The 27,956-nt window shown below is 55.8% G+C and overlaps 9 protein-coding genes across 9 annotated transcripts; 4 read left to right on the top strand and 5 right to left on the bottom strand.

Annotated features, from left to right (window-relative positions):
* Positions 1-1,490: 1,490 nt before the first annotated feature.
* Positions 1,491-3,344, bottom strand: IE81DRAFT_194711 (hypothetical protein). The gene is made up of 5 exons (XM_025510822.1): positions 2,597-3,344; positions 2,447-2,508; positions 2,295-2,380; positions 1,980-2,211; positions 1,491-1,901 (listed from the first exon to the last, which is right to left on the bottom strand). The coding sequence occupies exons 1-5, from the start codon at positions 2,919-2,921 to the stop codon at positions 1,629-1,631; spliced, it is 978 nt and encodes a 325-aa protein (XP_025372702.1). The 5' UTR covers positions 2,922-3,344; the 3' UTR covers positions 1,491-1,628.
* A 1,953-nt stretch (positions 3,345-5,297) lies between these two features.
* IE81DRAFT_320305 (hypothetical protein) lies at positions 5,298-6,137 on the top strand. The gene has a single exon (XM_025512980.1). The coding sequence runs from the start codon at positions 5,354-5,356 to the stop codon at positions 5,978-5,980; it is 627 nt and encodes a 208-aa protein (XP_025372701.1). The 5' UTR covers positions 5,298-5,353; the 3' UTR covers positions 5,981-6,137.
* IE81DRAFT_194660 (V0/A0 complex, 116-kDa subunit of ATPase) lies at positions 6,071-9,275 on the bottom strand. Its single transcript, XM_025510821.1, has 6 exons — positions 8,922-9,275; positions 8,391-8,851; positions 7,506-8,310; positions 6,622-7,437; positions 6,388-6,552; positions 6,071-6,311 (listed from the first exon to the last, which is right to left on the bottom strand). The coding sequence occupies exons 1-6, from the start codon at positions 9,048-9,050 to the stop codon at positions 6,162-6,164; spliced, it is 2,526 nt and encodes an 841-aa protein (XP_025372700.1). The 5' UTR covers positions 9,051-9,275; the 3' UTR covers positions 6,071-6,161.
* Positions 9,276-9,659: 384 nt separating this feature from the next.
* IE81DRAFT_320302 (cytochrome c oxidase) lies at positions 9,660-10,958 on the top strand. The gene is made up of 2 exons (XM_025512979.1): positions 9,660-10,365; positions 10,502-10,958. The coding sequence occupies exons 1-2, from the start codon at positions 10,074-10,076 to the stop codon at positions 10,534-10,536; spliced, it is 327 nt and encodes a 108-aa protein (XP_025372699.1). The 5' UTR covers positions 9,660-10,073; the 3' UTR covers positions 10,537-10,958.
* Positions 10,705-12,693, bottom strand: IE81DRAFT_194523 (6-phosphogluconate dehydrogenase C-terminal domain-like protein). The gene is made up of 7 exons (XM_025510820.1): positions 12,261-12,693; positions 12,160-12,178; positions 11,701-12,089; positions 11,609-11,623; positions 11,438-11,540; positions 11,203-11,380; positions 10,705-11,091 (listed from the first exon to the last, which is right to left on the bottom strand). The coding sequence occupies exons 1-7, from the start codon at positions 12,526-12,528 to the stop codon at positions 10,873-10,875; spliced, it is 1,191 nt and encodes a 396-aa protein (XP_025372698.1). The 5' UTR covers positions 12,529-12,693; the 3' UTR covers positions 10,705-10,872.
* Positions 12,694-14,146: 1,453 nt separating this feature from the next.
* Positions 14,147-15,339, top strand: IE81DRAFT_344836 (hypothetical protein; the record flags this gene model as incomplete). The annotated part of the gene is made up of 2 exons (XM_025515853.1): positions 14,147-14,689; positions 14,947-15,339. The coding sequence occupies 2 exons, from the start codon at positions 14,147-14,149 to the stop codon at positions 15,337-15,339; spliced, it is 936 nt and encodes a 311-aa protein (XP_025372697.1).
* IE81DRAFT_320298 (hypothetical protein) lies at positions 15,246-18,597 on the bottom strand. The gene is made up of 12 exons (XM_025512978.1): positions 18,030-18,597; positions 17,761-17,856; positions 17,618-17,690; positions 17,283-17,547; positions 17,141-17,208; positions 16,998-17,065; positions 16,852-16,929; positions 16,456-16,775; positions 16,093-16,394; positions 15,966-16,015; positions 15,776-15,895; positions 15,246-15,711 (listed from the first exon to the last, which is right to left on the bottom strand). The coding sequence occupies exons 1-12, from the start codon at positions 18,363-18,365 to the stop codon at positions 15,541-15,543; spliced, it is 1,947 nt and encodes a 648-aa protein (XP_025372696.1). The 5' UTR covers positions 18,366-18,597; the 3' UTR covers positions 15,246-15,540.
* A 317-nt stretch (positions 18,598-18,914) lies between these two features.
* IE81DRAFT_320297 (hypothetical protein) lies at positions 18,915-24,920 on the bottom strand. Its single transcript, XM_025512977.1, has 3 exons — positions 22,910-24,920; positions 21,941-22,834; positions 18,915-21,872 (listed from the first exon to the last, which is right to left on the bottom strand). The coding sequence occupies exons 1-3, from the start codon at positions 24,536-24,538 to the stop codon at positions 19,098-19,100; spliced, it is 5,298 nt and encodes a 1,765-aa protein (XP_025372695.1). The 5' UTR covers positions 24,539-24,920; the 3' UTR covers positions 18,915-19,097.
* Positions 24,921-25,174: 254 nt separating this feature from the next.
* IE81DRAFT_320296 (hypothetical protein) lies at positions 25,175-27,764 on the top strand. Its single transcript, XM_025512976.1, has 2 exons — positions 25,175-25,848; positions 25,978-27,764. The coding sequence occupies exons 1-2, from the start codon at positions 25,430-25,432 to the stop codon at positions 27,386-27,388; spliced, it is 1,830 nt and encodes a 609-aa protein (XP_025372694.1). The 5' UTR covers positions 25,175-25,429; the 3' UTR covers positions 27,389-27,764.
* The last annotated feature ends 192 nt before the right edge of the window (positions 27,765-27,956 follow it).

The raw sequence follows: 27,956 nt of genomic DNA, 5'->3' as shown, positions 1-27,956 counted from the left end.
GCTGGATCAAGCTAAAGGTCAATCAATGCATGCCTAGCACTCGATGAAGGGCGTAGTCAGAACAAATTGGCAGGCGTCTTGATCCTCGAGCGGTGCGGTCGAGACGCTATCGCAGGGGCTTTGGTGTAGCGACAAACTCTCACTATATTAGCTGCTGCATCAGATCGACCGCAGTGGAGTCGTGAATGCGCGGTATCTTTCTAATCCCAACCCAATTACTTGCGGATCAAGAGCGCTGACGAGCCAGCCAGCCATGCAGGAAGCCAGCAAGGAACTGAGGTTTGAGGTGCGTCTTTGGAAGAAATGGCCAATGCCCGATCGTGAATGCTCGATGCCCTGCTCCAGCAGGGAGCACGGATAGGTCTCGATGCCCTGCTCCAGCAGGAAGCACGGGTAGGTGATGCAGGAGGATCAGATCGAGTTGCAGCGGCGAGCCCAGCTTGCTTGCGCCATTCGCACACAATTTCTGATCTGCCTGCCCGTCGCGCTCCCATCGCGATGACGCGCTCGCAGCATTCTTCTAGCTCATCGGCTCTTCATGCAGGCCCCCTCTGTCAGCCCGTGAGAGTCAGATCAAAAGAGTCCACAGTCACGAGTGCGAAATGCCGCGGCGGGCAAAGGTGCAGGCAGGCAGGCAGGCAGGCAGGCAGGCAGCAGGCATGGAAGAGCAGCTAGCTAGGAGACGCGCACGAGGACAGAGAGGGTCACACTCACGCTCGCAATTAGCAAGACGAAGGGACCGTGGGCGACCGTCGCAGTCATCGTCCCTAGCTGTGGGCTTCTGAATTCGCTCCAGATGAGCCATCGCTCGGCTCAGCTACGCTCGGGAGGAGACCTGCTGGTGCAAGCGCGCGCTGATTTGTTCTCAACAACAAGGGTATGACGCTAGTGCAAACATGTCAGAGTGCTCATGCATCCTTCACATTTTCTTCGACGACCCTCCCAGTCACCACCGTCGCCAGTCCGAGGCAGCTAGGTCGCGAGAGCACAAGTCAAAGGTACTGCCAGACATTCCGGCGTGACGGGAGCTCAGGTCGTGCGCCTCGGAATATGACCTTCGTTTGTCGTCCAGGTGGAAAGGGGTCCATCATCACTGCTCCTCCAGAGCAAGCTGTCCGACCAGCGATAGGCAGCAGCACCTATCCTCACTCTCACACTGCGACTCAAGACACTCAGCCATGGCACGTTTAGAGACATACGAAGTGTATGTATTGAAGGGTTAAGATATGTATATGACGTGGACATCGATGGATATCATGCTGCGCGTGAATGGGGGGCTGGTGAGAGAGAGAAGTACACAAGCGGTGCTCGGACAGATGCGTGGGATGGCGATGAGCGACAATCTGTTGCATTGTCGGAGAGGCAGCCCCATGGCTGTGTCCTTCTTGGCATACGTAGGAGACTGGCAGCGTGAATCGGGAGGTAGGGGGTTGGAAAGTCGAGACGGATGATTGCCCTCGATGCTTTCGGAAAGAGCGGGGGGTATAGATAGATGACCATTCTTCCTAAAGAGATCGAAGGCAGGGGCTTTTGCCCGCGCACGAGTGAGTGGGGACTTGAACTTGCGGTGGCCGAACAAGAGAGCTTGAAGAAGGCGAAGTGCCTACTAGTGAGATGCGTTGTCCGCTTTAGGCGGCAGCAGCAACGGCAGGGGCGGCAGCAGGAGCAGCCACAGGAGCAGTGACAGGCTCCTCAGCCTTGACCTCAACAGCCTCAGCAGGGGCGGCGGCCTCAGCAGGAGCAGCAGCGGTCTCGACCTTCTCGTTGGTGACCGGGGCAGCCTCGGTGGCCTTCTTGTCCTTCTTGGCGAAGAGAGCGCCAACGCGGGTCGAGAGACGACGGGCGATCTTGTCCTTGGGCGAGGGGGTGGCAGCATCCTCCTTCTTGGCAGACTCGTCGATCTGTTGGGCGAGTGAGGCTCAACGTCAATCAGGGCATCCAAAAGTACGGCCAGCGCCAGCCATGTCGTGCAGACTCACCTTGACACCCTCAGCGGCTGGCTCCTCGGCGGCGGGCTTAGTCTCCTCGGCGGGAACAGGAGCAATGGCCTCCTCGGCAGGCTTGGCCTCCTCAACCTTGGTCTCAGCGGGGGCAGCAGCCTCCTCAACGGGCTTGGCCTCCTCAGTGGCGGCGGCGGCGGCGGCAGGTGCCTCCTCAGTTGCCTTGGTCTCCTCCTCAGTAGCGGGAGCAGCCTCCTTGGTCTTCTTGGGGCTGGAAAAGTGATGATAAGAAGATGGCCGAAGTCAGCGCATGTGGTCGGCAGTCGGGCCAGCGAGATCTAAGCGAAGTCTCACCTCTTCTCCTTCTTGGCGAAAAGGCCCTGGAACTTGTTCAGAAAAGACTGACGCTTCTCCTTCTTGGGGGTGGTGGGGGCGACAGTCTAGACCGTGACGAAGTATGATAAGACTAGGCCAGGCCACACTCAGCACCTTTCTGCACGACTTACCTCCTCCTTGGCGGCCTCGGCCTCAGCGGGCTTCTCCTCGGTCTTGACAGCCTCCTCGACAGCTGCAGGTGAACCAAGGCAAAGACAACGATGTTACTTGGGTATGCTAGTGAGGCGTTTGTTATGAGCGTGCATTGGCACTCTACTCACCAGCAGGAGCCTCCGTGGCGGCGATGGGGGCTTCGGCAGCGGGAGCCTCAACAGCAGCAGCGGGAGCCTCGACGGGAGCCTCGGGGGCGACGACGGCCTCGGGGGCGGCAGCAGCAGCGACAGGGGCCTCAGTGGAAGACATGGTGTTGATAGTTACTTGGGTTGGTTTGGTGGGTCTGAAGTTGTGTTTGACGAGGATAGATTGGATGGCGAGAGTGCGGAAAGGTGATGGAGATGAGGTAGGGCAGGTCACGAAAGGTAGGTGAGATGAGAAAAGAGCGTCAGTCACGGGGGTTGACAGCATGCGAGAGCTTTGGCTGGTCATCAAAGCACGATATCTCTCGCACTGCTGCTGCAACAAATGAGCCAGCGGCAACGGAAAGATGGCTGCGCCCAGCTTCGTGCCGTACTTCCGAGCGCAAGGTAAACGCAATTTGAATCACGAATGCTTTAGGTCGTGGCTGCGTGCTGCAGGCTACGTACTTGCAGCGAGTACGACTGACGATGAGGACGTGAGAGGAGGCATGACTGCGCGGCTCACTTCCCGCGGAGTAGTATACGTGACCCACACGAACAGCCACAAGACTGATGAGTCGATCACGAACTGAAACGGAACCGGCGTTGTAGATTGGGTGGAGCTTGTGTTGCAAGGCTGCATACGCTGCGTGGCCGCTATATACTCTAACTCTAACCTGACGGTATCGAGTAGCCTCAAACGTCGCAGAGCTCGCTTGTGCTCGCACTGTTGCCTCTCCAGCCTGTTCACGCCCACGCAAAAGCAGCAAGATACGCCAATCGAGGAGTGCTTGCTGCTCAGCATATACACGCGGACAAGAGAGAGGAGCGAAGCGCGAGAGTGTGCGAAAGGCTGCCCGTGTGGGGATGTCTCCGAGCGACGCCGAGCATCCGCTGCGACGGGCTGATAATCGCAACGCACACGCGTGCAAACGATGATACGTACGCACTCTACCCCAGCAGACAACCACTTTCGTCGTGTGACGACGGAAGACAAGCCCAGATCTGTATACGTATAGCTGCTGCTGATGCCCGAACCGATGCTGTGCGTGCGACGCGGGCGCGCGGATGGGACCGAGGTAGGATGCGGGCACGACTCACCTGAAATTGATTGGTTTTTGAGAGAGTTGAAGTCAAGCAGACAAGTCTGTGCTGATTTAATCTGAGTGAGAGTGACTGATGAGCGGTGGGTGATGGAGATTGATGGGAGAGATGGGAACGGAAGGATTCGAGTCGAGATATGGAAAGAGGCTCGCTCGCTCCAGCGCAAACTCACGACTACAGGCAGAACGAAAAATGGGTGACAGGCTAGCGTACCGTCCCGAGCGCTGCTGCTGCTGTCTGTCCGACTACTCTCTCAATCAGTTGCGTGAGCTCCTCCGAACAGGAACAGCAGATTTCGTGCTCGCGAAAGAAAAGGGCGCTATCTTTGGGCGCATGAAGGCACTTGAGCCGTACTTGCCCGAAATCGATCGCACGCGAGGCGGCCAAGCCATAATGGCGGATAAGACGCCGTCCGATGGAGCAGCACCGCGCGTGTGCACTCTGACTCGCGCTCGTACGTATGTTAGTGTCGTGCTCGTGCTCTCCTCCCCCTTGTAAGCTGCAAGCGGCGGCAGACGAGCCCCTCGCCTCTCCTACTGTCCATCGACCCGATCACACGGTGAGCGCTTGCTCAGCAGCAAGCAGCTGAGCCAGTCGGCCAGCCTTGGCATCAGTGCCAGTGGACGGGTCGAACGGGCGTGCGTGCGTGCGTGCGCATTGCATCAGATGAGACGACTGACTGGTCACTCGATCACTGTGACTACACGATGTCCCTGCATGCAAACGCCTCCGGTGACTGCCGACAGGTGCATGGCCGCCATCTTCATGGCGAAATCGAATGGCATGGCATGGCATGGCAGGAGTCACGAGCCATGATCCTGCCGAGCGCCACGAACAAGACGCTCTTCAGCCTTCGCTCTTTGCGCCTGCCGTACATTCACAGTCCAGCTACCTAATGCGCCATGCAGCAGCGCAGAAGAAGAGGACCGCACCTTAACAAAGTCATGAGCAGCATGGCAGCAGACCACCGCACTCACATCCACACGCCTCTTCGATCGGACCTCCTTTGTTTGTCGCCCTTGCGCTGCTGCATGGAGACGAGTCTCGAGTCAAAAGTCTGGTGCTGGACATCATGCGCAATCGAAATTGTTCGGCTATACGCGCGAGCCTAATCTATTGCCCACCCTGAAAAACGCTCAAATCCTGACGTTGGGCCGCGTTGGGAGCCGACGGGCCAAGCAAAGCAACACTTTCCTCATGCACCTGCATGCTGCTGCTGGTCGCGGCGAGCTAAGAAACCTCGCGACTGTCACTGCTCCATTGCCACGCTGTCGACTCATCAGAGGTTTTTTTAATCTCGTACGACGCAAGCAGGCTGAGTTGTATGTGGCCTGTCGATCGTGCTTGCTCGCTAGAGACGCCTTGCAGATGGCATGCATGCAGGGAGACTCACGACTTCGCGCCGTGTACGTGTAGACTCCGCCTTTGGACAGGGGGCGCGCGCCTTCATCGTGAATCAAGCAAGCAGCAGCAGCGATTAAGCAGCTCGAGAGATTCCTTGTGCGGCAGCTTTATACCAAGTCAAGTCTCATCAGCAGGCAGCCTAGCTGATCACTCATATTGGTCGCGCCCACAAGGCAGCGCTGATGGAGTCTCAAGTGACTTTCGCAACGCAGTCGCGCTTCATCGTCTCGACCCATGCATGCACCAAACTTACCCTTTGCGCCATTCTGGAGGGGCGGCGACAGTCGTGAGACATCAACACGTTCGAACGGTCCGACCGGCTTCCAACGGCTCTTGGTCTGGACCACTGGCATGCACGAGCGTTTCTCAGCTGCATCAAGTCGCTCATTCTTTGATTGCTTCGAAAGTCGCCCCATCAGCAAGCACTTGACTCGCACTTTAACTCGTGACTTTGACTGCTACAGCAATTCGAATCCCCGCAATGCATGCCGCCTCCCATTTTCATTCACAAAGATGAATTTACGACGACTTCAACAATCTCGAACGCATGGACCGCAAGCGCGCGGCACGCAAGCGGAGATTTCAAATCTTCGACGCGAGATCCCGCGGGCCTCACGTGCAAAAGAGGCGCGTATCGGTGTTCTGTCGAACGAAAAAGAAAAATCGGCCGCATCGCGAGGTGCATGTAGCGTTCGTCTTCGCGTCGAATCGAGTCATCTCTTCCTGGGTGCACGTCGCCAAGATGCTCGAATGCTGTGCTCTATGAGATCTGCAGGAGAGAGTCAAGCCAAACATGGGCTCTGTGTCGCACGATACGCCTCTTGCGGCCTCCGCTGCAGCCTCGAGAGTCCAGAAATCTGAGGCAGACGGTCGTCTTCATGGCCAGCTCTGGAATCTTAACATTTACGAGTAGCGTCACCATTTCGACGTCTGCAACAAGAGCCTTCACGCGCACATTCTCTGCCAAAAGAGTCAATTCGATTCGAATTGATTGAATGTTGCAAGATACAGCCGATTTGCGAAGTTGCAAGTATTTACGTCTTTACTCTTCCTCAAATGTGAGCGGCTTGAATGGATATCCGGCAGCTTGGTAGTGCTTGCTGCTTGCCTCGACCCAGTGCAGACGAAGAGCGTGAAGGAAGGCCGACAAGCCTTCCATGATGACCAGCACAGCAATGCTGAGTGAGAACCACTGCAGTTCGGCGTGCGATTGGGATAAGATGAGTTTCTGGAGAGGTTGTCACAACGTGGAGAGGTTGAGCACTCACGATGGCAAATGCAGCAACGGTGGCGATGACTCCGACAATTCCAGTCATGCCAAACACGTTCTGAATCGTCATGGTCCACAGCACTTCCGACAATTGAGCGTGGGCAAGGGACAGCGCCCAAAGACGCAAGTAACTGGCCGTGTTCGAAATGCAGCCCAGACAAAACTGTGAAATGATCATGGCAAGGTCGGTCAGCAACGCTTGTTGTGTCAGAAGGAGATCAGGGCAACTCACCTCTATCGTGTGAATGCTTGAGTAGATAAAAGTCTCGCCGAGATTGAACTCGCCATGGCCCCCATGTCCGTCCCCGCCTTGACCTTCACCATCACCGTGCTCATCATCCTCGTCCTCGGCTGATGCGACAGACTGGTAGCCGGCTCCTTGCTTGGCTTGGTGTTCTTTGTATTCCAGGTAGGGATGCACAACCAAGAGCCAAGGCACGCATACAGCTGCAAGCAGGAGCAGGAGCGTCTGGACAAAGGCTTGACCGGTGAACAACTGCTTGTCGGCATCGACGTTGCCGGGGCTGAGGAACATGTAAATGAGCGTGTTGAGCAGACCTGGAGGCCCGCCGTGGATGAGCTCGCCCGCCGCATCCCTTGCATACCAGTCGACGCTCCACTTGTAGAAGATCATGACGACAAGGTAGCCGAACAGAGAGTGCATGAAGAGCATCTGTGGTAAGACGATCGCCCACAAATCGCTGCGCTTCTTAAAGTGAATAGCGTTGGGCACTTGCAGCAAGATGGCGAACGTCATGTGAGCCACTCCAAGAATGATTGACATCTTCATCTTGAGTGAATTGGTGAACACCAAAGAGTTCGACGAGCCGTGCCATGTCGGATCCAGACCGATCGGGTATGTGTGATTGAGCTTGACGGCCTCCAACTCCTGACCGGGCTTGTCCGACTTGGGGTGAGGCCACTCCCAGCCTGCGTGGAAGAGGTGCATCGACTTGCTGAAAATATCGTTATACATCAGGCCGGTGAACATAGAGAAGATGCCCATGAGCAGGATGATGTAGCGACCGTAGAAGAACATCTCGAAGATCTGAAAAGTGATTCGCGTCGTCGTCAGCTAAGAATTCTTTGAAAGTCTGACGAAAGTGACCTCCTCACCTCTCCAAGACCAGCCTTGGCCAGCTTGCGCTCGTACAAGCACATGACAGCTGCTGCAAGAAACATGATGAAACCGTGACCAATGTCACCAAACATGACCGCAAACAAGAAGGGAAATGTGATGACGGTGAAGAGTCCGGGGTTGACTTCTTGGTACGTGGCGTACCCATACGCGTCGATGATAGCCTGGAAGCCTTCCGTAAATTTGTTCGTCAAGTGGTAGGTGGGTGGCGATTGCTTTGTTTGCAATTCTTGGAGAACCGAGGATACGCTAGATCCAGCGTTTTCAGTCGCTCTCCGCAGCGCCAGCTGAATGGAAGGGATTCCGCTGGTGGGGCACCACCCCTCAGCAATCAGCGTCTTGCGGCGCGCATCGTGATTGAAGAGATTGAGCGTAGAGTAGATCAGCTTCTCCTTTCTCACGACATCCGCCCAAGCTGACAGGCTTTCTGCTATCTTGACCAGCTCGGTACGACGCGTGGCGCTGGTGGAGTAAAGGACAGAGTTGAGGTCTTCGATGCGGTTGGTGACCTCTCGGAGGCTCTCTTCTCGCTTGTCGGCATTCGAGTCGATAGGGTACAGGGTTCCTCCCATGCTCTCGCTAATCTTGCGGATCTTGGCAAGGAGCTCAGCACCGTGGGCAAAAACGATGAAGACATTCTTCCTGACTGGATCCTCTTTGGTTGGATCATTGAATGGCTGGTCAATCTCGGCATAATTCATGTACAGATTGCCGCGCAGCACACGCCAAAGAATGCGCTCAAACGTAGACATTTTCGAGCGCTCGATCGTACCGGCAACAAATCTGTAGAGCCCAAGCAACGCGATGAGATGATCTCAGCCATCGCTTGCGCTTCCCCATGGCCTTGTCACAGCCTTACTCACTCGAGATCAAATGTGCCATAGTCCTGATTATCGCCGCGGCCAAATGCACGGCTTTCGATGTCGTCCTCCAGAAGTGGAGCGCTCGCGTCATCGGTGCTGGTGCGACCGTGATCGGTACCGCGGCCTTCTGCTTGATCAAAGAAGACTGCAGTCTCTCTGAGCACGTGTCTGGCCTCTTCGAGTTCCAGCAGGCGCTTCTGAAGCTGATCGTAGCTTCCATTCATATCGGCCAGTCGATCCTCGTGCTGCTTGAGCTTGGAGGCCAAGTCTTCCACGAGCGCGGGACCGCGCTGAGCTCCGAGCGCACCATTGACAAAAGGTAGCGCCGCTTCGAGAGGCCTGACTGGCACCGACTCGGTGGTCATCTGCTGTTGTAGGAATCTGACGATTCGATCCATGTCGTCTAAGCGACGGATTTGAGATACGAATGAGCGCTGGAATGGGGTCACATCAGGATTGAGCTGTGGGAAAGAAAGGGGCAATCAGCAAAGCGATCGCACACAAAGCGAGCAGCAGAGCGCTGGCACTCACATCTTTGAATTGCACGTTCGACAAGAGGGCCAGCTCCTCCACAGTGTCGTGGGCGACTTCGGAGGGGATATAGAGCTGGACCAGGCTCATCGCCGCAGAGCGGAACAGCGACTCCTGTTGGCCGACCATGATTGCACCCGGTCAGGAGTAGCTAGACGAAGTAGTCGTACAGTGGAGCGCTCTCGAAATCTCGTGCTGCAGTCGTGAAGTAGGTGCTCTGATGGCTTAGAGAGGTGTTGACAAGTGCTGAAAGATGTGCACCTATCCCAGCCAGCTGTGATCTGGAGCAATCACGAATCGTGAATCACGAGTGGGTGAGGACGGTACGGTAGGGTGGCACGAGCGCTCTCCCGCTGATGACGGTTGAGCGAACCGCGCCACTCAACCCATGCACACAGGGGGGCTGCAGTTTGCCACGTGCGCGCGAGTCGACCAGCGCTTACACGGTCACGCTTCGTTGCGCGCGCCCACGTCGGATGCAGTCATTGGCCCCGCCCGCCAACCGGCAGCAGCCGACCTTGAAGGCTGCATTCATCAGCCAAGAAAGCGAAGGTGTGCGCGCGCGTGCGAGCGATTTGGAAGCCTTGCAGCTTACAGGCAGAGAGGAGACCAGCTGTGTGTCGCGTTCGAGGCGATCGAGAAGGTCTTTCATGATTTGACCCTTCACACGTATGCTAAGCGCAGGAGAACGTTCGTATTGTTCACCAAGCTCCACATTCTTCTCCATAACCATCTATCCATTCACAGCTAGCACTCTCAGTCATGTCTTTCCTCACCGGTGCCATTCGCCAAGCGGCAAAGGGCACGGCTGCCCGCCATGCTTTGCTGAACGGACGCAGCGCTGCCGTCGCTTTTCCTCAAGGTTCGTGTGCTCGAGTCAGACGGTGGTGGGCGAGGTGGGAAAAGATGACCAAAAAGCTGTATCCGGCTAAGTCGAGCCGTAGGACGCCAAATTACAACGGCAAAAAGGGGGTTTGCGATGCGCAATTTTCGCAGCGGGAGGACTGGCCCAAGTTGGCTCTGATGTCCTGAAGGGTCTCGTGAGGATGATGACTTTCCCATTCTTCGCACGGCATCTCGCTGAGTCTCGAGCTTGAGCGCAAAGACTGACCACGACACCATTTTGGCCTTTGCCGAATCACAGTGCGAGGCATGGCATCCCACTCTCATGACGACGAGACTTTCGAGTCCTTCACAGCGCGCTACACATCCTTCTTCGATGCCGTCGAGGATCTGTTCGAGCTGCAAAGAGGTCTGAACAACTGCTTCTCATACGACTTGGTTCCTGCGCCAGAGGTGATCGAGAGCGCGCTCAGGGCCAGTCGCAGGGTGAACGATTTCTCCACTGCTGTTCGCGTTTTCGAGGGTCTGAAGGAGAAGGTGGAGAATGAGGGACAGTACCAGCAGTACGTCACTGCCCTCGCTGATGTTCGCAAGGAGCTGGGTGAGTGCTAAGAAGCGTTTGTTCGGCACCGAGATGCTATCGTGTGGAATTTCCTTGCATGTGATCGCACCAAATCCCTTTGCTGGGACACTTGCGCTGACGCGCCAAGACACTTGGTTTGCGGGTCGCTCCACAGGCATCAACTTGCGCGAGGAACTGTACAACAACTGAAAGCGCATCCATCAGGAGCGGCAGCGCATGCATTGACATCGCTCGCCGTACCGTGTACCCTCACACACGTCTGTCCGCGCGACGGGGAAGTGACTCAAACGCATCGCAATAAACATACAGTAGACTCAGTTTCTGCGGTGAGCTTAATGGCGACGTTGTCGAGAAGGGGGGGACTAAAAATGGCTCGACACCGTACGATCAGCCTTGGACAAGATCACGCGCGTGCACGAAGAGATGGAGCACTCTAATTACAAAGCATTCACCGCATCGTTCTTCGTCGTGCACCATATCTGGAACAGGAGACAAAGCTTATCAGTGCTTGTGGCACCATTCTCTTCAAAGAGCTTTGGCTGGTGGACCTCCGCTACCTTCGATCGTCTTTGTGTCGAGGCCTCTTTCTTGCCTGGCGGATTTCACAGCGGCGACCTGCGCGGGTCTCAGACTGGCGAGCACGAGGTCCAAAGCTGGCGTAGATACTCCATGCTTGCGAGCAAGGGTGCACACGTTCCCAACCCCAGGCACGAGTTCCATCGGGCGACCCGCTTCAAGGTCGATCTGGCGGCAGGGGCAAATTCGAGATGCGGGCGTCAGACCCAGAGGTCTGATGAAGGCGCGTGACGGCGAGCGGCGACGTATTTGGCAGCGGTTCGTGCACGCTCTACTTACGAGTAAGCTTGGCTTGAATCCGGGAGCTAGGCGTCCTTGTCTGTCTGGGTTTGACGGTCTTTCAGGGTAGGTGATGTTGAAGGCATCATCCATGGCCGAGTCGGGAAGGCTTTCAGGTCCAAGTCCAGTGGCGCGCGCGACCTGCATACACCTGTTCATGGATAAGTATGGTTCGAATCTTTTTTGAGTGAGCTTTGATGTCGAGCTGTGTTGACCCAGTATACACTGCACGTACTCAGACATCAGGATTTTTACGACGGGTACGGTGTATTCGAGCGAGTCGTCTGACAGTAGAGACATGACTGTCTGTCTCGATGTGAAACACAAACCTCCCCAGCCTGATTGTGCAATCGCAGAAAAGGGTCAGCCCTCGCTTCGGCATACGGTCCTCTTACGAAATGCTCACATGCGTTCCAAAAGACTGACGCGCACGCCGACATGAAAAGGTAAGAGTCGTGATGCCGTGCAGCTACATACCGCACCAAATGGGCAACTCACTTTTCCTCCAGCGCGCAATCTGCACGTCTTCGCTTCTGATCGCACCCCCACCGCCGGCGCTGTAGACCTCGATGAAGCTCTCCCATGCCTTGACCCGCTCGCTTCCTTGCTGCAGTTCCTTCGCCTCGGGCGTGGGGTACAGGCCAATGTTGAGCGTCTCCAATCCTCCGTGCTCGCAGATCCTTCCTTCTCGCAAAGTGGCGCCAAGCCAAGCGCAGCAAGAAATCAAGCCACTGAATGGCGCATCGTTCCCCATGCAGAGCTTTTCGTAAGGTTCTTGCTCTATCGCTATACCGTTCTGTACGAGAATGAGCAGGGGCTTAATGTTGGAAGAAGGGCTTATCAAAGGGGCGACGAGGGATGAGATGGACTGAAGTTCTGGCACCACCCTACATTAAAGGAGCATTTGGTCAACCTTAGCATCTCTCGGCGCTGCGGTCAGGATTATCTTCGACTCACTTGAAAGTGCACAACACGTCTGAGAAAGTGCAAAAGAGTCGACACACGTGAGTTTTGGACCGTTCTTCAACGACTCAAAGTGGCCAAGATAGCCTGCTCACAGTCGTAGGGTCCGTGCTGCTGCGCTTCCGACTCGCTGGAAGCGACAGCAGCTGGCTTCCAGCCGAGATGCTCGCCGTACTTGAGGCTCTTGAGGTCAACACCATCCTTGCGAATCAGCTCTGCATTGGACCTAGCATACGCCACAACTTCAGCTCCACCTTGCGCCAAGGTCCAGCCGTACAGGATACCCAGTGCACCAAAGCCGATGATCAGAATGCGAGGTTTGACGCTCGGACCAGGAGCAGATTCTGACTGTTGCGTCGGCATGGCGTGGATGTCTGATGCTGCTGAAGTGTGCGCGTCTTTGATGGGAAGTGCTGACAAGGGGATGGATAGCTTTGCTTTGATCTAAATACGCTAGTGATTTGGCGTTGCTATGCAGAGCAGTGCCGGGGATTGACTCCAATACTCTGGGACGCAGCAGGTGGGGATTGCGAGGGCGGATATGCTGGCTGAGATGTGAAGGGATCCGTGAGTAGCGTTTGCAGTGACCTCTTCAGATCCCGCTGAAGTTGTTGCGGGAAGATGCAACAATGATATCACTTGTTTAGCAGCTCACAGCCTGCCCTCGGACGCAGGCTTCGACAAAACGAAGCGGATGGAGCAGCTGAATGAGCGAGAGCTTCGACAGCCGCCCGGCGTTGGGGGCCTCAGCACTGGCGCTGATGCAAAACCAGACGAGCGTGTCTCAACACCGGGTCGCTCGATGGAGCAGCTAAACAGCAGCGGTCGAGCAATGGAGAAGCACGCGGCTAGTTCTGCGTGCGCTTCATGCAATCGAGTGCTCCGTCCCGAATATGTTTGTGATTCGGTGGATTTGATGGAGCCGGACTGATGACGGAAAATCGGTCAAAGTGAGACTTGCCCGACTCCGTAAGTGTGATGAGCCGCAATGTGAATGGTGCTCGAACAAGTGATGGAGTGCTCAACGAGGGCGCGGGTGCATTGGAAGTATATATGGCAAACATGTGATGAGCATGTCTGTGACTCGAACCCCTCTGACTCAGACTCGCGAATGGTGAATGCGCATTCCACTCATTTCCCGCACAAATTGGCGCAGCTAGCTGTGAGTTTCTTCCGATCAAGCAATGCGCGCCGAAGTGGAGCCGCGGCTGCATGCATGGAGGGCCTGCGTGTGGGGGCCGACATATACAGCTCCATCAGCGGGACAAACTGTTTGATCGAGAGCATTCCCTCCCTTCAGTTGACGACCTGCCGTGACTCACTTTTGATACAAAATCCACTTCTTCAGCTTTGCTTTGCTCGAGCGGCGCTCCACCACGCAATCAATCGTGAATCGGCCAACTGCCAGTCGTCTCCCACGCGCGCAAAGCACAGCAGCCAGGTACCGGGTATACGCACCAAGGGCAGCAGCGAGCAAGCAAGCAGCAACTCCATATTCGCTCGCATGCAAAGCCGATCATTTCTCGACATCGCGGAAAAGGAGAGCCATCGGTACTCTAGCTCAAGACTACACAATCACGCGAGGCAGATCACTTCCTGCTCAACCTTATTGTGATGGTACCCATTCTACCGGTGTAACAAAAAGGCCAGCTGCTCAATCGCTCGCTTCATTGAGATTGCAAGCCACCGACGTGTCCTCAGCCTATTCTGCGTCTCTGACACGAACAGCTGTGATCTTTGCGAAGGTGCATACATTTGCTCTTGTCGCACACGTACGGCGTCATTCTTCCAAAAGACCTTCGCATGGTCGCATATAGCGACGACGACAGTGCTGTAATAGTGATAGCCGTACAAGCGCGCTACAATAGCCAGTCGCCTCTCCCCTTCTCCACGCCGTAAGCATTCGAGCTCGCGGACTCTGCATTCGTACGCATCAGCTACAGCTAGGAGCCGACGAGGGAGGCAAAACGGCATGGGAATCATGCTCAGACCCACCGCTCTGCACAGCGCTTTGCAAGCTCTGCTGGAGGATGACCTGTCGGATGATGTCGCTAGGTGCGAGACAGCCTTGTTAGCTCTGCCAGATTCAGGCTTGCTCTACGCAGCAGCCCATCGACCAAAATCGTCATCAGCCGACGCGTTCCCTGCAACAGCCGAAGGCCCCACTTCGGCTCACCCATCAGCAGCAGCAAATGCAGCTTCGATAGGATCCGCTCTGATGGGTGCCGGCGCCACTTCCTCTACTGCTGCGGTCTTATCGCCAAGACATCCGCATCTCAGCACCGACGAGAGAGCGAGGGCATTGGCGGCTGTTGCGACGCAAGCTTGGAGGGAGGAACAGCCTCATCAGGCATCATCAGGTGCATTTGCCAATAGAAGTAATAACAACGCTGTGGCACCGAATGGGGATCGAGGAAGGAGCAGAAGCACAACGCTTCAGGGCGCCTCTCTCAGCGATGCCCTCCCCACAAGCTCGGCCGGCGAAGACCTGACTAGCGCAACGAGCATTTTGTTTCACTCCGAGGTGAGTTCCAGTGTACCAAAGATCCTCAGCTGCGAGGATGATGCACGCTGGATACAGGATTGCCGCTCCTACACGACTGTCGAATGGGAAGCCGGGCGCGCGTTGAGAAGTACTTGGGAAATGACGAAGGTCCATGGGTCCTGTCTCGCGGCAGCCCATCATTCCCGTTCAATGAGCTCAACGAAGTTGGCACGGATGCGTCCCCGCGGCTTCGCCCACGCCGTGCTGATCTCAAGCTTCACCTTGTTCCGCGGCAGCTCGGAGCAACGCTCGTCATGCCATTGCGCTCCACTGCCAGGACCACAATGAGGATCGAAAGCGATCCCCGGCGTGCGCAGCAAGAATCCCAACCGGTCATGTTACTGGTGCTCAACTCCGCTAGCTACGACTGGCACGAAGCTTCATCGGACAGTCTCGATCCTCAACTCGAGGCGCAAAGCGAAGCAAGAAGGAGCGAGGACGACGATGCATTGAATCCGACCCCTACCAACGGCACGATTGGCTTTGCGCTGGACGAAGAAGCAAAGGCTCGAGACATCTGGAAGACGATGCTCGAGCTCGCACAAGCGTTTGAAGCGCATGTTTGTCCTTCGCTAGCGCAGGCTTTTGCTCCTGCGCACCAACAACCTCCTGCTGCCAAATTAGCTTGAGAGGGACGCACCTCACCAAGCACTTGCTAATGTACTTTTATCTGCCTCTTCCATGCTTATTGAGCAATCTCTTCTTTCATCTCGTGACTGCGTTGCATGTCGTCATAAGCATGAAAGAGGAGTCTGTCCGACTCGTGTCGCTGATAATATGTATATTGATTTGCTATCGATTTCTGCCGCACGCCAAGCTCAAGTTCGCCTCTAGTCGACTCTGACGGCAGTGTACATCCGCTTGACGGCCATCCACGCCGCAAAGTAGCCTATTGAGCCAAAGAGCAAGAAGTTGACCAGGCCCAAAAGACTCAGGTATCCCAGGTACAGGATTTTGGTGGACAGACCTGGCAGAGACAGTCTTGTGGCCCAATAGAAGAGCTGATTGAACGCAGAGTGACCAAAGTCAGAAACGCGTGTATGAGATCGAAGCTGGTATACTCACGCCATATGCAAAGAGCCAGAAAGAGGATCCTCCACCTGTCATGAAAGCTCTCCAGTGCCACCTATAGTCTTCAGCACACAGCGCGAAGTAAGTATACAGGATGGTGACAGTCGCCGTAGTCTGTGTCGGTGTGTTTTGGAATCGGAAGTCAATATTGTCTTCTTTGCAAAGATGCTTTGATGGTACGCACTAAAGCAGTCACGATGAATGTCAATGCCAAGAACCCGAACGCCACGTAGACTATGTAGCGTTCATAGGCACTCGTCAGCTTTTCTAGAATCAACAAGGCTACAGGCGCAGACTTTAGGATAACTCACTTCGCGTTCCAAAGAGAGAGTTGAGCACGAAGAAGAGCTCCAGGAATGCTGCGCCAAATGGCAGGATGCCTGCCATGATGGCGCTCTGCAACGGTCTCAGATACCACTGCACCGGTGGGATCTGCCTTGGGATGGCATTTGTGCGTGTCGGAGTGGCCCAGCCACCGCTCTTGATGCCCAAAAAGGAGCCGACTAGCGTGAGGGGAACACTGATCAGAAACCAGAGAGCGACCAGCGCTAGCAAAGTGCCAAAGGGAATAGCACCAGAGGAGCCTGAGACCAGCAGAAAGAAGTTGATCGCGCTGCACCGAGGTGCTTCAGGTGAGTTGTGGTCGGCAAGTCCTGAGCCACCAAAGCACTCACAGAATGGAAGAGAAGACGACGAAAGGAAAGGCAAAGGCGGTGAGGAACGTGCACTTCTTCCAGTCCTCTCCATTCAGGCTAACATGGATCCTGGTTGAGAAGTAGCCCGACACACTGCCAAAAAGCGTCCAAGTAACCACCATCACAGTTCCCAAACTGCCTCGATTGGATGGCGAGAGAAAGCCAAGCAGGGCGAACACGAGGGTCACGCCCGCCATTGCTACGAGCTGTGTGCCTGTGCCAACCATGACAGCCAAAAGCAGTGGCCGGGAGGGGGTCCTTCCAATGTCTGCGTGAACGAGCTTCCAACCGTACTCCTCCTGCGCAATTACCACATCGCCTCTCTTTCAGTAGGTGTGCGCAGGCACGAAGAGGTGACCTCGCTGCAAAACTTACCTGGACATCCTCATCGAGGTCGATGGCATTGTACCTATGGATGTCCCGACTGACCGATCGCGCAAGGATCATGCCGACCTGTGTCAATGTAGCGCGCGCTTGAGGTCAACACAATGAGGTAGAGACATGCACGGCTTAGTGCTCACCATAATGATCAAGAAGACCACTACGATGACGCTGTTGGCGAGCGCAAAGAAGTGGATGCGCGGATCGACTGCAAAGCAGACAACGATGAGTCAGTCTTGCGAGTAATTGCTTTGGGAAAAAAAAAAAGACGAAATGCACTCACAGACGCGGAGGTAGTTGTCCCATCTCGTCGCCCAGGGCGTCTTGCTCTCAATCCAGTAAGTAGTGATGCTGCGAGCGTCCACCGGATTGCGCAAAGCTCAACCCTCGGAGTATTACAATCTTGGCGACACTGCCCCACTTACGTGTACGCGACCTCCTTGCCCGCGCCCGAGGAGCTCTCGTCCAAAGTTAGAAAGTCAACGTTGCCGCAGTTTGGCTTGCTCCCCGCTGATTCGCGCAAGCTGTCCTTCGAATCTGGCCAAACAGTCGCCCCAACAATTCTGTACTCGTTGGGCGCATGTTGATGATACTCGATGAGGGCCTCGTAGTGGTTATGCAAAGCGGGAGTTTTCAGCTCCAAACCGTGATGGTCGAATTGCCGACCCAGCGGAAAGCCGATCGCGTAGACTGCAAAAGCAAGCAGAGTGTCTGTTGAGCTCGTATACGTAGAGAAGCACAGCTGCGAGGTATCGCTCACAAATCTCTTGCGTCCTGTCCGCGACCCTTTTGGTCGCTACCGGCAGTCCGTCGACCATCCAATTTACCGCATACTGCAGTTTTGGGTGCCAAGAGCGAGATCAGCGCCATACACAGCAAAGCTGATGCATGAGTCATCCTCACTTGTTCTTGGATCTTGTCGTTGATGTAGCCAAAGTCTTCTTTTGGGACCGAACTTGTGCAAATGTGCTGGCACGACTCGTTCTTGAGGAGATGGGCCTGAGGCATCGCATCGATCGAGGGTGCCCGTCAGAGTTACTTCGATACATCGCAGTGCGCGCTTGCAACTCCAAGGTTTGCATTCTCCTCAAGCCGCAGCACACTTTCTGACTCGTATTGGCCGGCGCGCTGCTCTGGAGATGGTGGGGAGCAGACGAGCGATTCTTACTCACCTCGATGGGACTGTTGTAGATACGGTCTCCAAAGAGCACAGCACCTAAACTTTCCGATTGGGACACCTCTCCGCCCTGGGGTCTGCAGAAGTGGAGTCTGGGCTCGTAGTAGTTGACGCTGGTGATACTCTTGAGCTGAGTGGAAGAAGAGACTGTGCCCTGCGCCGATGAAGGTGGAAGGCCAGGGGACGAGGCAGCCGGGGCTAGGGCATTGACTGTGAATGGAACAACATCCCCAGGAGCATAAGAGCGTGGAGCTGCACCTGGTAAGTACCAAGCTTGGCAAGCTGCTGGCCAAAGCACCGCCAGAGCGCTGTATAAAGAAGTCGTGCGCATCTAAGCCAGCTTTTCTCTACTTCAGACTGGGCTTGATGAACGCTAAGGTGCGCAGCTCTGGGAAATCGCTAGAGAATTGGGTCCCGGATGGTCGCACTCTGCGGGTACAGCGCTCAAGCAATGTCGGAACGAGGTTGCAACAAGTCAAAGGTTGCTTGAGGTTGTGTGGTTGAGGTAGAAACGGGTTAAAGAGGCTAGAATCACGAGTCACGTTGCACGAAGCTGTAAGGTACTAAGCACTCTTGACTGACTGGCACTGAAAGATGCCGTGTGCCTGCCTCGACCAAGCGTCAGCCCGTGCGCGCACATACTCCCGCGTATGCTGCAAGTGAGGCAGAGACAGCGGTAACCGCGAGGCGGGCACCTACGACGTGACTTCAACTCTTGACTCGTGACGCGTGACTGGTCAATCTACTTCGCACCATGCTTTCAGAACCGCGATTGCGTAGAGATTCTGACAGATCGTAAAGGTAGAGTCTGAGTGCCGACTAAATTGCTTGTCGACACTATACAACACTGAAGCGGATTCGCAATTTCGTGATTCGCGCTCAACACGTGGGCAGTCCGGAGTTGGCCGTCTCATTTCACTCAACGTGCAGAACTCCTACATGCGATCTATGATTGCCTGCTGCAGTCATGAGTGGTGCGACTGCGATAGAATACAAATGATTTCACGTCACCAATCGATGCAGGCAAATGTCTTGAGCGTAACGGATGTTCCTGTGATGGGCATCACACGGCTCTGGCTTCTTTACCTCGACCCCGCCCTCTTCCACGTCCACCTCGGGCGCTCGGTCGAGACGCTGTGTCTGGTGAGTCCGGTGGTTCTTTGCGCTTTCTACTCTTGGCAGACGTGGCAGGTGCTTGTCTAGTGCCTTTGGGAACAGGTTTGGGACGTTGTGGTGTTGTCTGGACCACTTTCGCAGCAGCTGCCACGGCAGCCGCAGCCTCAGCTTTCTTGACTGCTTCTTGAGCCGCACGCGCAGCAGCTTCAGCTGCTGCTGCTGCTAGTGCACGTTGCGCAAGAGCACGATCGGCTGCTCGAAGCTCTTCGGGTATCAAAGCTGCTTCGCCGCCGTCCCCTCGCGCCCTATCCAGAGCCAGCAAGTCGGAGCCCGTTCGGGCATCACGAGCGTACGTCGTGTCCCCTGCCCCTCCTTCACCGTACGTGCGCTCAGATTCGTGCGCTGCCCAGTGCTCGGGTTCGTCCGCTCCGATCGAGGTGTGGCTACGCGCCGGATACATGTGATCATTGAGGCCGGAGGCGCTGGCCACGCGGTCACGAGTCTTCACTGCGCCAACTTGAAGGAGCGAAACAGATCCGCTGTTTGCCAAGTCGACAGCAGCGTAGCCTACCTCATCCGCGTCAATCATCGATACTGAAGGTAGGTGGCTAGTACCAGACCCGGCGCCGAGTATCGTGCTTCCCGGAAGACGGGTTTGTGCTCTGGACAATGTGTCGGCATCCATGTGGTCATGGAGCTCCCAGGCTTTGAAGGGTACTTGACTGAAATTGCCCTTGACAGCGGCCGACGTCATGCTACTTGCTAGGATGATATCGCTGGTGGCCCCGGCGGAATGTGTTTGGGTCGTGATTGTGACGGGCATTGCCAGGGCTTGTAGTCGCGCTTGAGCAAAGTCGGGCATTGCTGACCGAACACAAACATGACCGAGGATGCTTGAGATGGACATCTGGGCGCTCGAGACACCATCCGGCGGCATATCTTCCATGAGAGCAGACATTGCGTCTACAATGACGTCGAAGTCGTTCAATGCCTCGAGACTGCAATTCGCAGCACAAGCGCACATAGCCTCGAGGAGCCTCGGCGCTGTAGAGCGGGCATCTGCACTTGTCCACAAGCCAGCAAGACGCGCACACGCCAGGCTAGCACGAACGTTCTCATCCAAAGGGATCAAGCTGGGGTCCCGGCAGTCTCTGCTGCTCGACGTTCTTTCGAACCCCGCAGCGACAGCGTCAAGGAGCTGACTAGCGAGGGTCAGAGTATGAGGGCTGATGGAAGCGCGGGACTGGCTGTGCAAGACTTGTGCGAGCGTTTGCAGACTGTCATGAAGCCAAGAGTGCGTTGACCCCGCTCTCCTGCTGGAGCTATGCAGATGTCGGAGCAATTTTTCTATGCAGAGATCCACGAGTCGACCTTGAAATGTGCTGATGTGCTTGGTATGACGTATGAGCTGGTTTTGGAGGTTTGAGTTCGAGACGAGACACAAGGGCTCGAAGATGGCTATAGACAAGGATGTCAGAGCGTTTTGGCTGCGGAGATGTTCGCTAGCATCTGCATTTGCTACCTTTCCACTGATGTGAGCAATTTCTGCCACAGTCAGGTTGCATCTCCAAGGATCGAGGCGTTGGAAGATCATCTCGGCATCGATTGAGCTTGGGTTGAAGGTGGACAGCCCTGCTTGATTGACGCTAGCAAAGACCTGCGAGAGCACCTGACTGGGATTCGAGCCCCAGACAGAGCGACTGACCTCGCTGACGATGCTGAACAGCTCGAAAGCCTTGATCATGATGCAGCACCGCACCGAGGAGTTGGACAAGAGTTCGTTACGAGCTAGTACGGCTGCATCATGGTTGGGCAGGTGTAGAAGCAGGACCAATACGCGGAAGAGCAAAGAGTGGTTCCCACTTGGCCCCGTGACGGTGGCCGATTCGGCTTCCAGCCGGAGTCGGTGACGCGAGTCAAGGCGGAGCGCTGCGCTGGTTTCTCTTGGCGAACTCGAAGCTTTGATTATGGCTGCGACAGTTGCTAGTCTACTGCTCCGGTTTTTCTGTTTCTCGACTGGAGGAGCGCCATTTTCCTCAGCCTCAAGCTCCAGAGCTGGCAGAACGAAAGACGCGTACAGATCTCGCATCAGAAGCGCGCCTGATGCGACGCAACGCAGCAAGAAAAGCTCTAACCCCTCGTTGGCGGCCATGAGCTCGCTTTGACTTGCCCACGAGCGCAGGACAGCATCGAGGTCTGAAGCAGTCCAGGTGGCAAGCCTGGCCCATTGCACGAGAGCAATTATTGCCCCATCCGATGCACCCTCTGAGACAAGGTGGAGTGCTGCGCTGAGGATGCTCTGCCCCGCTACGCGACCTGCAATGGCCTGCACGCTTCTCATTGCTGCACGCACATCAAGGTCACTAACCAGTCGTCGACCAATCTCAAGAACTTGATCATGGAGATGACCAGATGGACGGCGTTCCGTCCGGCAATGGCCTTCAGAGGCCGATGTCTGCTCCTCTTCGTAATTGCGCGCGAGGTGCCGATGAAGGTTTCGCAAGGCAGCGACCCGTTGATAAGCTTCCAAGCAAGGGGCGCCCCAAGGGGAATTGTCGTCGCCAGCGCATTGGATGTACAGGTCGGATACGGCATTTGCCAGTTGATGAAATGTGTCCAGCGCGGCAAAGCACAGAGCATGTTTGCATATGCAGCTGATCAAGACCTCCAATGCTTCGCTGTCTTCCATGAAAGTGATCAAGAGCAACTGACTGCTGAGCAGCTGCATTAGATTTGTTCGCCAATCGTAAGTACTGCGAAAGACTGGCTGTGCAACGGGAGCGGACGCACCTGTGACAAAGCAATGTAATCGCGCGCGTGTGCTAGAATGACTTCCAGAATGCATATCTCGTCAACGGTCAGACTCCTTTCGAGGGAGCGTATACTTGGCATGAGGTCATTTGAGATGACCTTCGCCAGCGTGTAGCGCGAGGCGGACCACAAATGTGGAATTTGTTCCTTCAATTCAGATGGCAATGACGCATTATTGCCTTCTTGAGGAGAGGCGCCGTGAAGCCATGGCAAGGCATTGGAAAGCTCGCGTCGTAGCCTGCGCTCCGACGCCTCCTCGTGGGATTCTTTGAGGCGTGTGCCATAGATGGCAGACCGTCTTTGGCTCGACAATGCTGGAGTCGCAGCTGCAAGCGGCACGGAGCGCAGAACTCGCTGATGTAATGAAGCTTCGGAATTAAGAGAAGTGTGCGAAGCTTCAAAAGATCCTAGCGGTGTGCCTTTCAGAGGCGCTGTCGGACCCGCTGTCATGCCCCGCGCTGTTAGGCGCTGGAGATACTTGGAGAATGAGAAACAGCCCAGACGTATCAGCTCACCGACGAGAATGATGATACTCTCCAGTTCCAGCGATCGTAGTACGGCTAGAGTCGCATTGCCGCGATCTCGCTGAGCCTTGTCTACTGAAGACAGCCAGTCGAAGAGCACCGTTTGCAGATCCACAGCACGCCAGCCGCAAGCTAGCCTGGCGCTCGCGTCTTGCGATCTGCTGTGGTAGGTCCAGACAAGTCGCGCTGCGAGTAGTGGGCGATGCTGGCCGCTTCGCCATTGCGTTGTGGCCCAGATCAGAACATTGCAAAGTTTCTCTTGAATGGAGTACTGCGCTTTGGAACGTGCAAAGTACGCATCCGAAAGTGCCTCGACGTCCGTTTCATTCACAGAAAAGGCGTCTAGCAGCTGTAGTGGGTGCATGTAAGTAAGTCAGTCAATGGCTGCGCACATTCACGTCTCGGGCCGCTGCTGGAAGCTCACCTCGATATCGCAGCGCGGAGCCGAGACTTCATCGGAGGAGACAACGAGATCGCCGAGAAGGCACGCTTGAGCGCGCCTGTCGATGTTGTTCAGCTTCTCGCGCCTGTGTGCAGCTGCACGAGAAGTCTCAACACCATCATGAGAATCATCAATGACTTTGCGTATGGTAGCCCTATACTGCGACCAAAGCTTGGGAGAGACGAATGCGTCCGAGTTTGAGTCGAAGAGGAACCTGACGAGTTCGCATGCTTCTTTGAGAATGAGACGCGTGTTTTTATTGTCCTCTGGCATTTCGGCTTTGCGAAGCTCGGTGATGCACGAGCACAAGGACTGCAGCAACGCCCTTTGCAAGATGAGCGCATCCAAAGCGACCCATGCGTGCTCTTGAGCCAAAGTCAAGACGAATGGCAGTTGGGCGAGCGAAGCGGTGCCGAGCTGCTCGAAGACCCACAGCGCAAAAACCCGAATGTCAAGAAGAGACTCTGCAACGAGCGCTTGAGCCAGTCCGATGCTGTACTCCCATTTGGCGAACCAACGCGCCTCCAGATCGGGCTGCTGCAGTATGATGGAGTCACGAGACGATATCAGGCTGTGCCCGTTAGCGCTAGCAGAGTATGGCGAAGATGCGGCGATAGGCTGAGACCGTGCATGGGCGGGCGTGCGATTAGTTGGGGCCGGGGAAGCTGGAGATGAATGAGCTGCTTGATACATGGATGCTGTCGGAGCAATGTTGAGTTCGGCGAGCTGCTTACGTAGCCACCCGCTGAAAGTGCCTGTCCACTCTGCTGTATAGTTGCTGTTCTGACGAGCACGCGAAGAAGAAATCTCGCTGGCACCGACGACTCGTACGAACCACACTGCTCGATGCAGCTCGACGGGATTACGCGTGCTTTGAGGCAGCACACTTGCGGCTTGAGAAGCGGTGGCAGATGATCGGGCAGCCGCTGCCGCCGCGGCAGAGGATGATGCTGGCGTCGGCGCAACACCTCCCATCCATAGCATATCCAGCATACGCTCACCCCTGTAACCGTGTGGCACGCTTCGAGCGAGTCGCTGCAGGGGGACGCTGGGGTCTCCCAGGTCCCTCATGTATGCCGCCAGCTTGACTTCGTTGAGCGTGACTCGTGGCGGGGCACGATGCGAGGAGGGACTGATCTTATCACGCTGTAGCTCTTCTCTCCGCATAAGGATCTCGTCCATCATGGAACCCATAGTGTCCAATACATTGGCGCCAGTCAACCTGTCATAGATCATGTCGTTTGCGGTCATGGTTTCGTTGCCGACAGCAGGGCGATTAGTGATACCTAAGCGAATGACTTGCTCCGTAAGCTGCTCTGCATCGGTGTCTGGTGGAAAGAAGTCGGGCTTGCCTAACGCAGTCGAGCCTGGATGTAGACGTGGCCTCCATGTTGGGCCTTGATTGATAGCAGGCCCGAAGTCCGTAATGGGTGCCGAGCTCGGTCCAGGACGAGCAGTGGAAGGCTCCAGGTGAGCAGCAGGGGAAGAGCCGGCCTCGAGCAAGCTGAGCTTGGAGCCGTGCATATTATTGCTACTACCGCTATCGTATAGCATCGTCCCCCCTCCCCCCCGCCGATCATGAGCGTATCGACCAGCAACACTGGCGCTCATGATGGCAGCACACTTGGAGCAGAACGTCTGACGATTAGAAGAGCAGCATGCCTGGCCAAGGTTGATAGTGAGCCGGCCGCTGGAACATGTTGCTGAGGGGGAAAGTGCCGCACGCGGTCTCTGTGCGATCTAAGTTGATGCAATGTCGTGTGGAGCGCGAAAGAATTGGACGAGCGGCCGAGCGCAGTGCAATGGGCACCTAGCAGTGCGGTGGGAATAGGCAACGTTCAAGTTCGAGTAGGCTAGTGTTGAAAGTGTGCTCACACCCCAGCCCTTTGAGTCGTGAAGGTCCGATCTAATGGGCAGAACGTTACGATGTGCTTGCCGACGACAGAGTCGATCGAGTGAATGAAAGGCATTCACCATTCGTGATTGTAATTCGTGATGGAGCTGCATCCAACGTCAATGTGAATCGCGGAGTCGCCCAGGCACGTCATGCAAGCTGCAAGCCACGCGAGTGAACAGCTGCTGGAAGTGCCGCACGCGCGCGCGTGCGGTGGTGCCCTGAAGCTTCGGCTCACCCGGCCGATAGCTACCGGGTTGCCCAGCACGCAGGCGAGTGACGCATGCCGTTCTTGTGATTTGGCTGCTGCGCATCACATGAGGCTAAGCTGTACGCCTGGCTAGCTTTCCCCACATCAAGTTGCGCGCGGGTGCGCTAAGCGGCCGGCTTTCAACGAGCCATCCCACCGGTGCACTCAGTGACTGTCGAGCGACAGAGAAGCGTCGCATTCGGAGCACCCCCGATGTGACTCCGCGACTCACCACAGCTCTGGTACCCCCCTCAATCGTTCTTCACGCCTCGCAAGCGGCTCGAAGCCGACAGCATTCACATCGTCCATCAAGCACTCGTGAATTGAGCCACGCGAATCGTCAGCAAACGCGACAAGGATGTCGCACGAGAGGAAGAACTCGTGGCTGGGGGGCAGCATCTCCGGCGAGCCATCCAGCACCTCTTCCGGCTATCCATTCTGGGCGACCTTCATCCTCACTCATGCCGAGGCCAAAGCAGCTCGCAGGGTTTTAGCAAAGACCAAAGTGGTCTCGCCATCTCCGCCCGCGTCTGCAGCGCAGACACCGATCTCTCAACCAGCCACACCCGTGGCGCCAGTTCCTCCACGCATCGCTGCATTGTCCTATGCCATAGCTTCAGGAGCAAAGGATGAGAGCAGCGGAGACTCACCGAATCTCTGGCAGCAGGATGCTGCGCTACCGCTCACGAGCCGAACTGCTATCAGGGCTTTCCTTCTGGGATACCTGGCCAACACCGCTCTCGAGTCGCTTGTGCCAGCAGTCTTGCGCAAGAAGAGGTGAGCACATTGCGAGGAGACTGAATGGTGATGCTCACGAGGAATGCACGTGCCTGCACCGATGCCCATACCATCCAACATCGTGCCCGGCGGCTGACGCTCATGCATTTTTGCCGCCTGCTTCCACAGTCCGGCAGATGCTCTGCGATCGCTGGCCTCCCGCACCTCTGCACGGGTAGGCGGTGCACTGGCGCTTTACGCACTCTTGTACCGCACTCTGGTTCAGGCGCTTTCGCTTGTCCGAGCTCGCGCTTTGGTTCTGATTCCCAAGCCTCTCTCAGGAGACCAGCTCATCACTCACCGAGACAAAGCCCTTGCCTCGGTCCTGCGTCTTTTGCGCTCGGCATCGCTGGTCCCCCTCGCAGCAGCTATCAGCTCAATTCCAGCCCTGACTGTGCTACCGGGTGCAGCGGAAAGTGCATTCCCTCGTCAGGACATTGCGGTGGATCTCATGTCCAAAGCAATCGTAGCATCCTACCACGAAAGCCGGAGGTTAAATAGCCCACTCACGCGGTGGATCCCTGGATGGGTCAACAGCACGCTGCTGTACGCCATCAGCAATGGTCAGCTGCTCCACGCTTTTGTCTTCGATAGCGACTGTTTCCCGAAAGGCTACGGGGATCTGATCATGGCACGCTCTTCGGCTTACGTGCCGCCTCGGCCGCAGCACCTGCCAGACGACATTCCATGGCCGAGCGGACGGACAGTGGTGGATAACATCGCTGCGCTCTCGACACCCAGCAAGACAGCATCGGCATATCCTGCCTTCTCCTCACCTTTGCTCTCGGCCCTCACTCCGTCCAAACACCCGACCAGCCCATACGATGCGATCAACCCATTGCTGGACTATGCGCCTGCTCACCCCAGCCATGCCAACTTACTATGCGCAGTTCTACACCCTCGCGACCCGAGTTGCTCAAACAACTTCGTCTCTTTCTGGAAGCGAGAATGGGTAGCGAGCGCCAAATTTGTCGCTGCAGTCATGGCCGTCTTGAACCTGATCGGCATCAAGAAAGTGATCAAGGATCCAGAGACTGCCATCTTCAAGTATGGCATGGCTGTCCTGCAAGGAGCCACGCTCATCAGCGGCAGTATTGGAAGCGCTTGGGCTTTGATATGTTTCTTCCAGCACTGGCTGCCACGAAATCTGCTCCCTCAAGCGAGGTACTTCCTGAACGGCTTCCTCAGCTCCATCTTCATCTTCGCGGTCCCTCCGGCCAGAAGACAACAATTGGGCATGTATGTGGGACGTCTCTCTGCAAAGAGCTATTGGGCTACGCTGGTGAAGCACAAGAGAGTCAAGCCCGTCAAGAATGGCGAGGCTCTACTATTGGGAGCTGCGCTGGCCATCTTGGCGACGCTATACGAAGCCAGACCAGAAGCTTTATCGGGCGGTATGAAGGGCTTCTTGTCGCGCATTGTTGGACCACGTCAGGGAGGTAGCCTCGGCCTCGAAGCTGCTCCAGATGCCAATGTGCTTGGCAAAGACGGCAACGGTGGGTCGAATGGAAACGGAAAGAAAGCACGCTTTGCGCAGTGAGAGTCCGCTCCCACTTGAATTTGATGGGTTCGTCGAGCGTGGCTTTCTGTCTGATCACACTTTGGTCAGTCTGGCCCTCGCTGTTCGCAACGAAATCAATTTCTACCAGCTTTCATTTCCACCCCCTCTCTTTATCGTCCTACGAGAATGGAAATCGAACTTCGTCGACGTAGAGATTCAGGACGCGGAGTGTGCAAACTTCCGTCGATGCGAACTCGAGCGCTGTCGGAGTGATTGCTGTGTGCTGCGACTGGAGACAAACAGCGTTTCGCTCATCGTATGCTCACTCTCAGATTCTAGAGACTCGATCCTCTATTTACGGGTGCGACTCTGGTCTGACTCTCTACAGCTAGCTCTTGACATTTTGACCTTCATTCCACGACTCAACGATTCGAGAGACTCTTGACTAAGACTTTTGGGAGTCGTGAGTGAGAGCACCTGTGCTTGCGCGCGCCCCTTGCCTGCATGCAAGGTGCGCCAATGATGATGATGATGACACGCGCGTTAGACATACTGTAAGTGCTGCAGCAGCGTCAGCACGAGTGAGTATGCATCTGCCAGCTGCCGG

Source organism: Ceraceosorus guamensis (assembly GCF_003144195.1).
Source record: "Ceraceosorus guamensis strain MCA 4658 unplaced genomic scaffold IE81scaffold_5, whole genome shotgun sequence".
Classification (NCBI taxonomy): Eukaryota; Fungi; Basidiomycota; class Exobasidiomycetes; order Ceraceosorales; family Ceraceosoraceae; genus Ceraceosorus; species Ceraceosorus guamensis.
The sequence above is the reverse complement of the archived record's forward strand: the minus strand, read 5'-3'. Positions and strand labels throughout refer to the sequence as shown.

Excerpts from the sequence above, each read along its gene's own strand:
- IE81DRAFT_194711 (XM_025510822.1), bottom strand. The coding sequence starts at position 2,921 with ATGACCAGCCAAAGCTCTCGCATGCTGTCAACCCCCGTGACTGACGCT. Across the intron at positions 2,509-2,596 it reads CGCCACGGAGGCTCCTGCTG|CTGTCGAGGAGGCTGTCAAG; the intron begins GTGAGTAGAGTG and ends GTTCACCTGCAG. Across the intron at positions 2,381-2,446 it reads CCGAGGCCGCCAAGGAGGAG|ACTGTCGCCCCCACCACCCC; the intron begins GTAAGTCGTGCA and ends GTCACGGTCTAG.
- IE81DRAFT_320305 (XM_025512980.1), top strand. The coding sequence starts at position 5,354 with ATGCATGCACCAAACTTACCCTTTGCGCCATTCTGGAGGGGCGGCGAC.
- IE81DRAFT_194660 (XM_025510821.1), bottom strand. The coding sequence starts at position 9,050 with ATGGTCGGCCAACAGGAGTCGCTGTTCCGCTCTGCGGCGATGAGCCTG. Across the intron at positions 8,852-8,921 it reads CGAACGTGCAATTCAAAGAT|CTCAATCCTGATGTGACCCC; the intron begins GTGAGTGCCAGC and ends TCTTTCCCACAG. Across the intron at positions 6,312-6,387 it reads CCGTTGCTGCATTTGCCATC|TGGTTCTCACTCAGCATTGC; the intron begins GTGAGTGCTCAA and ends GCCGAACTGCAG.
- IE81DRAFT_320302 (XM_025512979.1), top strand. The coding sequence starts at position 10,074 with ATGGCATCCCACTCTCATGACGACGAGACTTTCGAGTCCTTCACAGCG. Across the intron at positions 10,366-10,501 it reads TGATGTTCGCAAGGAGCTGG|GCATCAACTTGCGCGAGGAA; the intron begins GTGAGTGCTAAG and ends GTCGCTCCACAG.
- IE81DRAFT_194523 (XM_025510820.1), bottom strand. The coding sequence starts at position 12,528 with ATGCCGACGCAACAGTCAGAATCTGCTCCTGGTCCGAGCGTCAAACCT. Across the intron at positions 11,381-11,437 it reads GTAAAAATCCTGATGTCTGA|ATTCGAACCATACTTATCCA; the intron begins GTACGTGCAGTG and ends CACTCAAAAAAG. Across the intron at positions 11,092-11,202 it reads GATTCAAGCCAAGCTTACTC|ATCGACCTTGAAGCGGGTCG; the intron begins GTAAGTAGAGCG and ends CCCTGCCGCCAG.
- IE81DRAFT_320298 (XM_025512978.1), bottom strand. The coding sequence starts at position 18,365 with ATGCGCACGACTTCTTTATACAGCGCTCTGGCGGTGCTTTGGCCAGCA. Across the intron at positions 16,395-16,455 it reads GTCGTCTTCTCTTCCATTCT|CGCGATCAACTTCTTTCTGC; the intron begins GTGAGTGCTTTG and ends ACCTCGGTGCAG. Across the intron at positions 16,016-16,092 it reads CTCTCTCTTTGGAACGCGAA|TCTACGTGGCGTTCGGGTTC; the intron begins GTGAGTTATCCT and ends AACGCTACATAG.
- IE81DRAFT_320297 (XM_025512977.1), bottom strand. The coding sequence starts at position 24,538 with ATGAGCGCCAGTGTTGCTGGTCGATACGCTCATGATCGGCGGGGGGGA. Across the intron at positions 22,835-22,909 it reads CTCCGCGCTGCGATATCGAG|CTGCTAGACGCCTTTTCTGT; the intron begins GTGAGCTTCCAG and ends CACCCACTACAG. Across the intron at positions 21,873-21,940 it reads ATTACATTGCTTTGTCACAG|CTGCTCAGCAGTCAGTTGCT; the intron begins GTGCGTCCGCTC and ends AATCTAATGCAG.
- IE81DRAFT_320296 (XM_025512976.1), top strand. The coding sequence starts at position 25,430 with ATGTCGCACGAGAGGAAGAACTCGTGGCTGGGGGGCAGCATCTCCGGC. Across the intron at positions 25,849-25,977 it reads GCAGTCTTGCGCAAGAAGAG|TCCGGCAGATGCTCTGCGAT; the intron begins GTGAGCACATTG and ends CTGCTTCCACAG.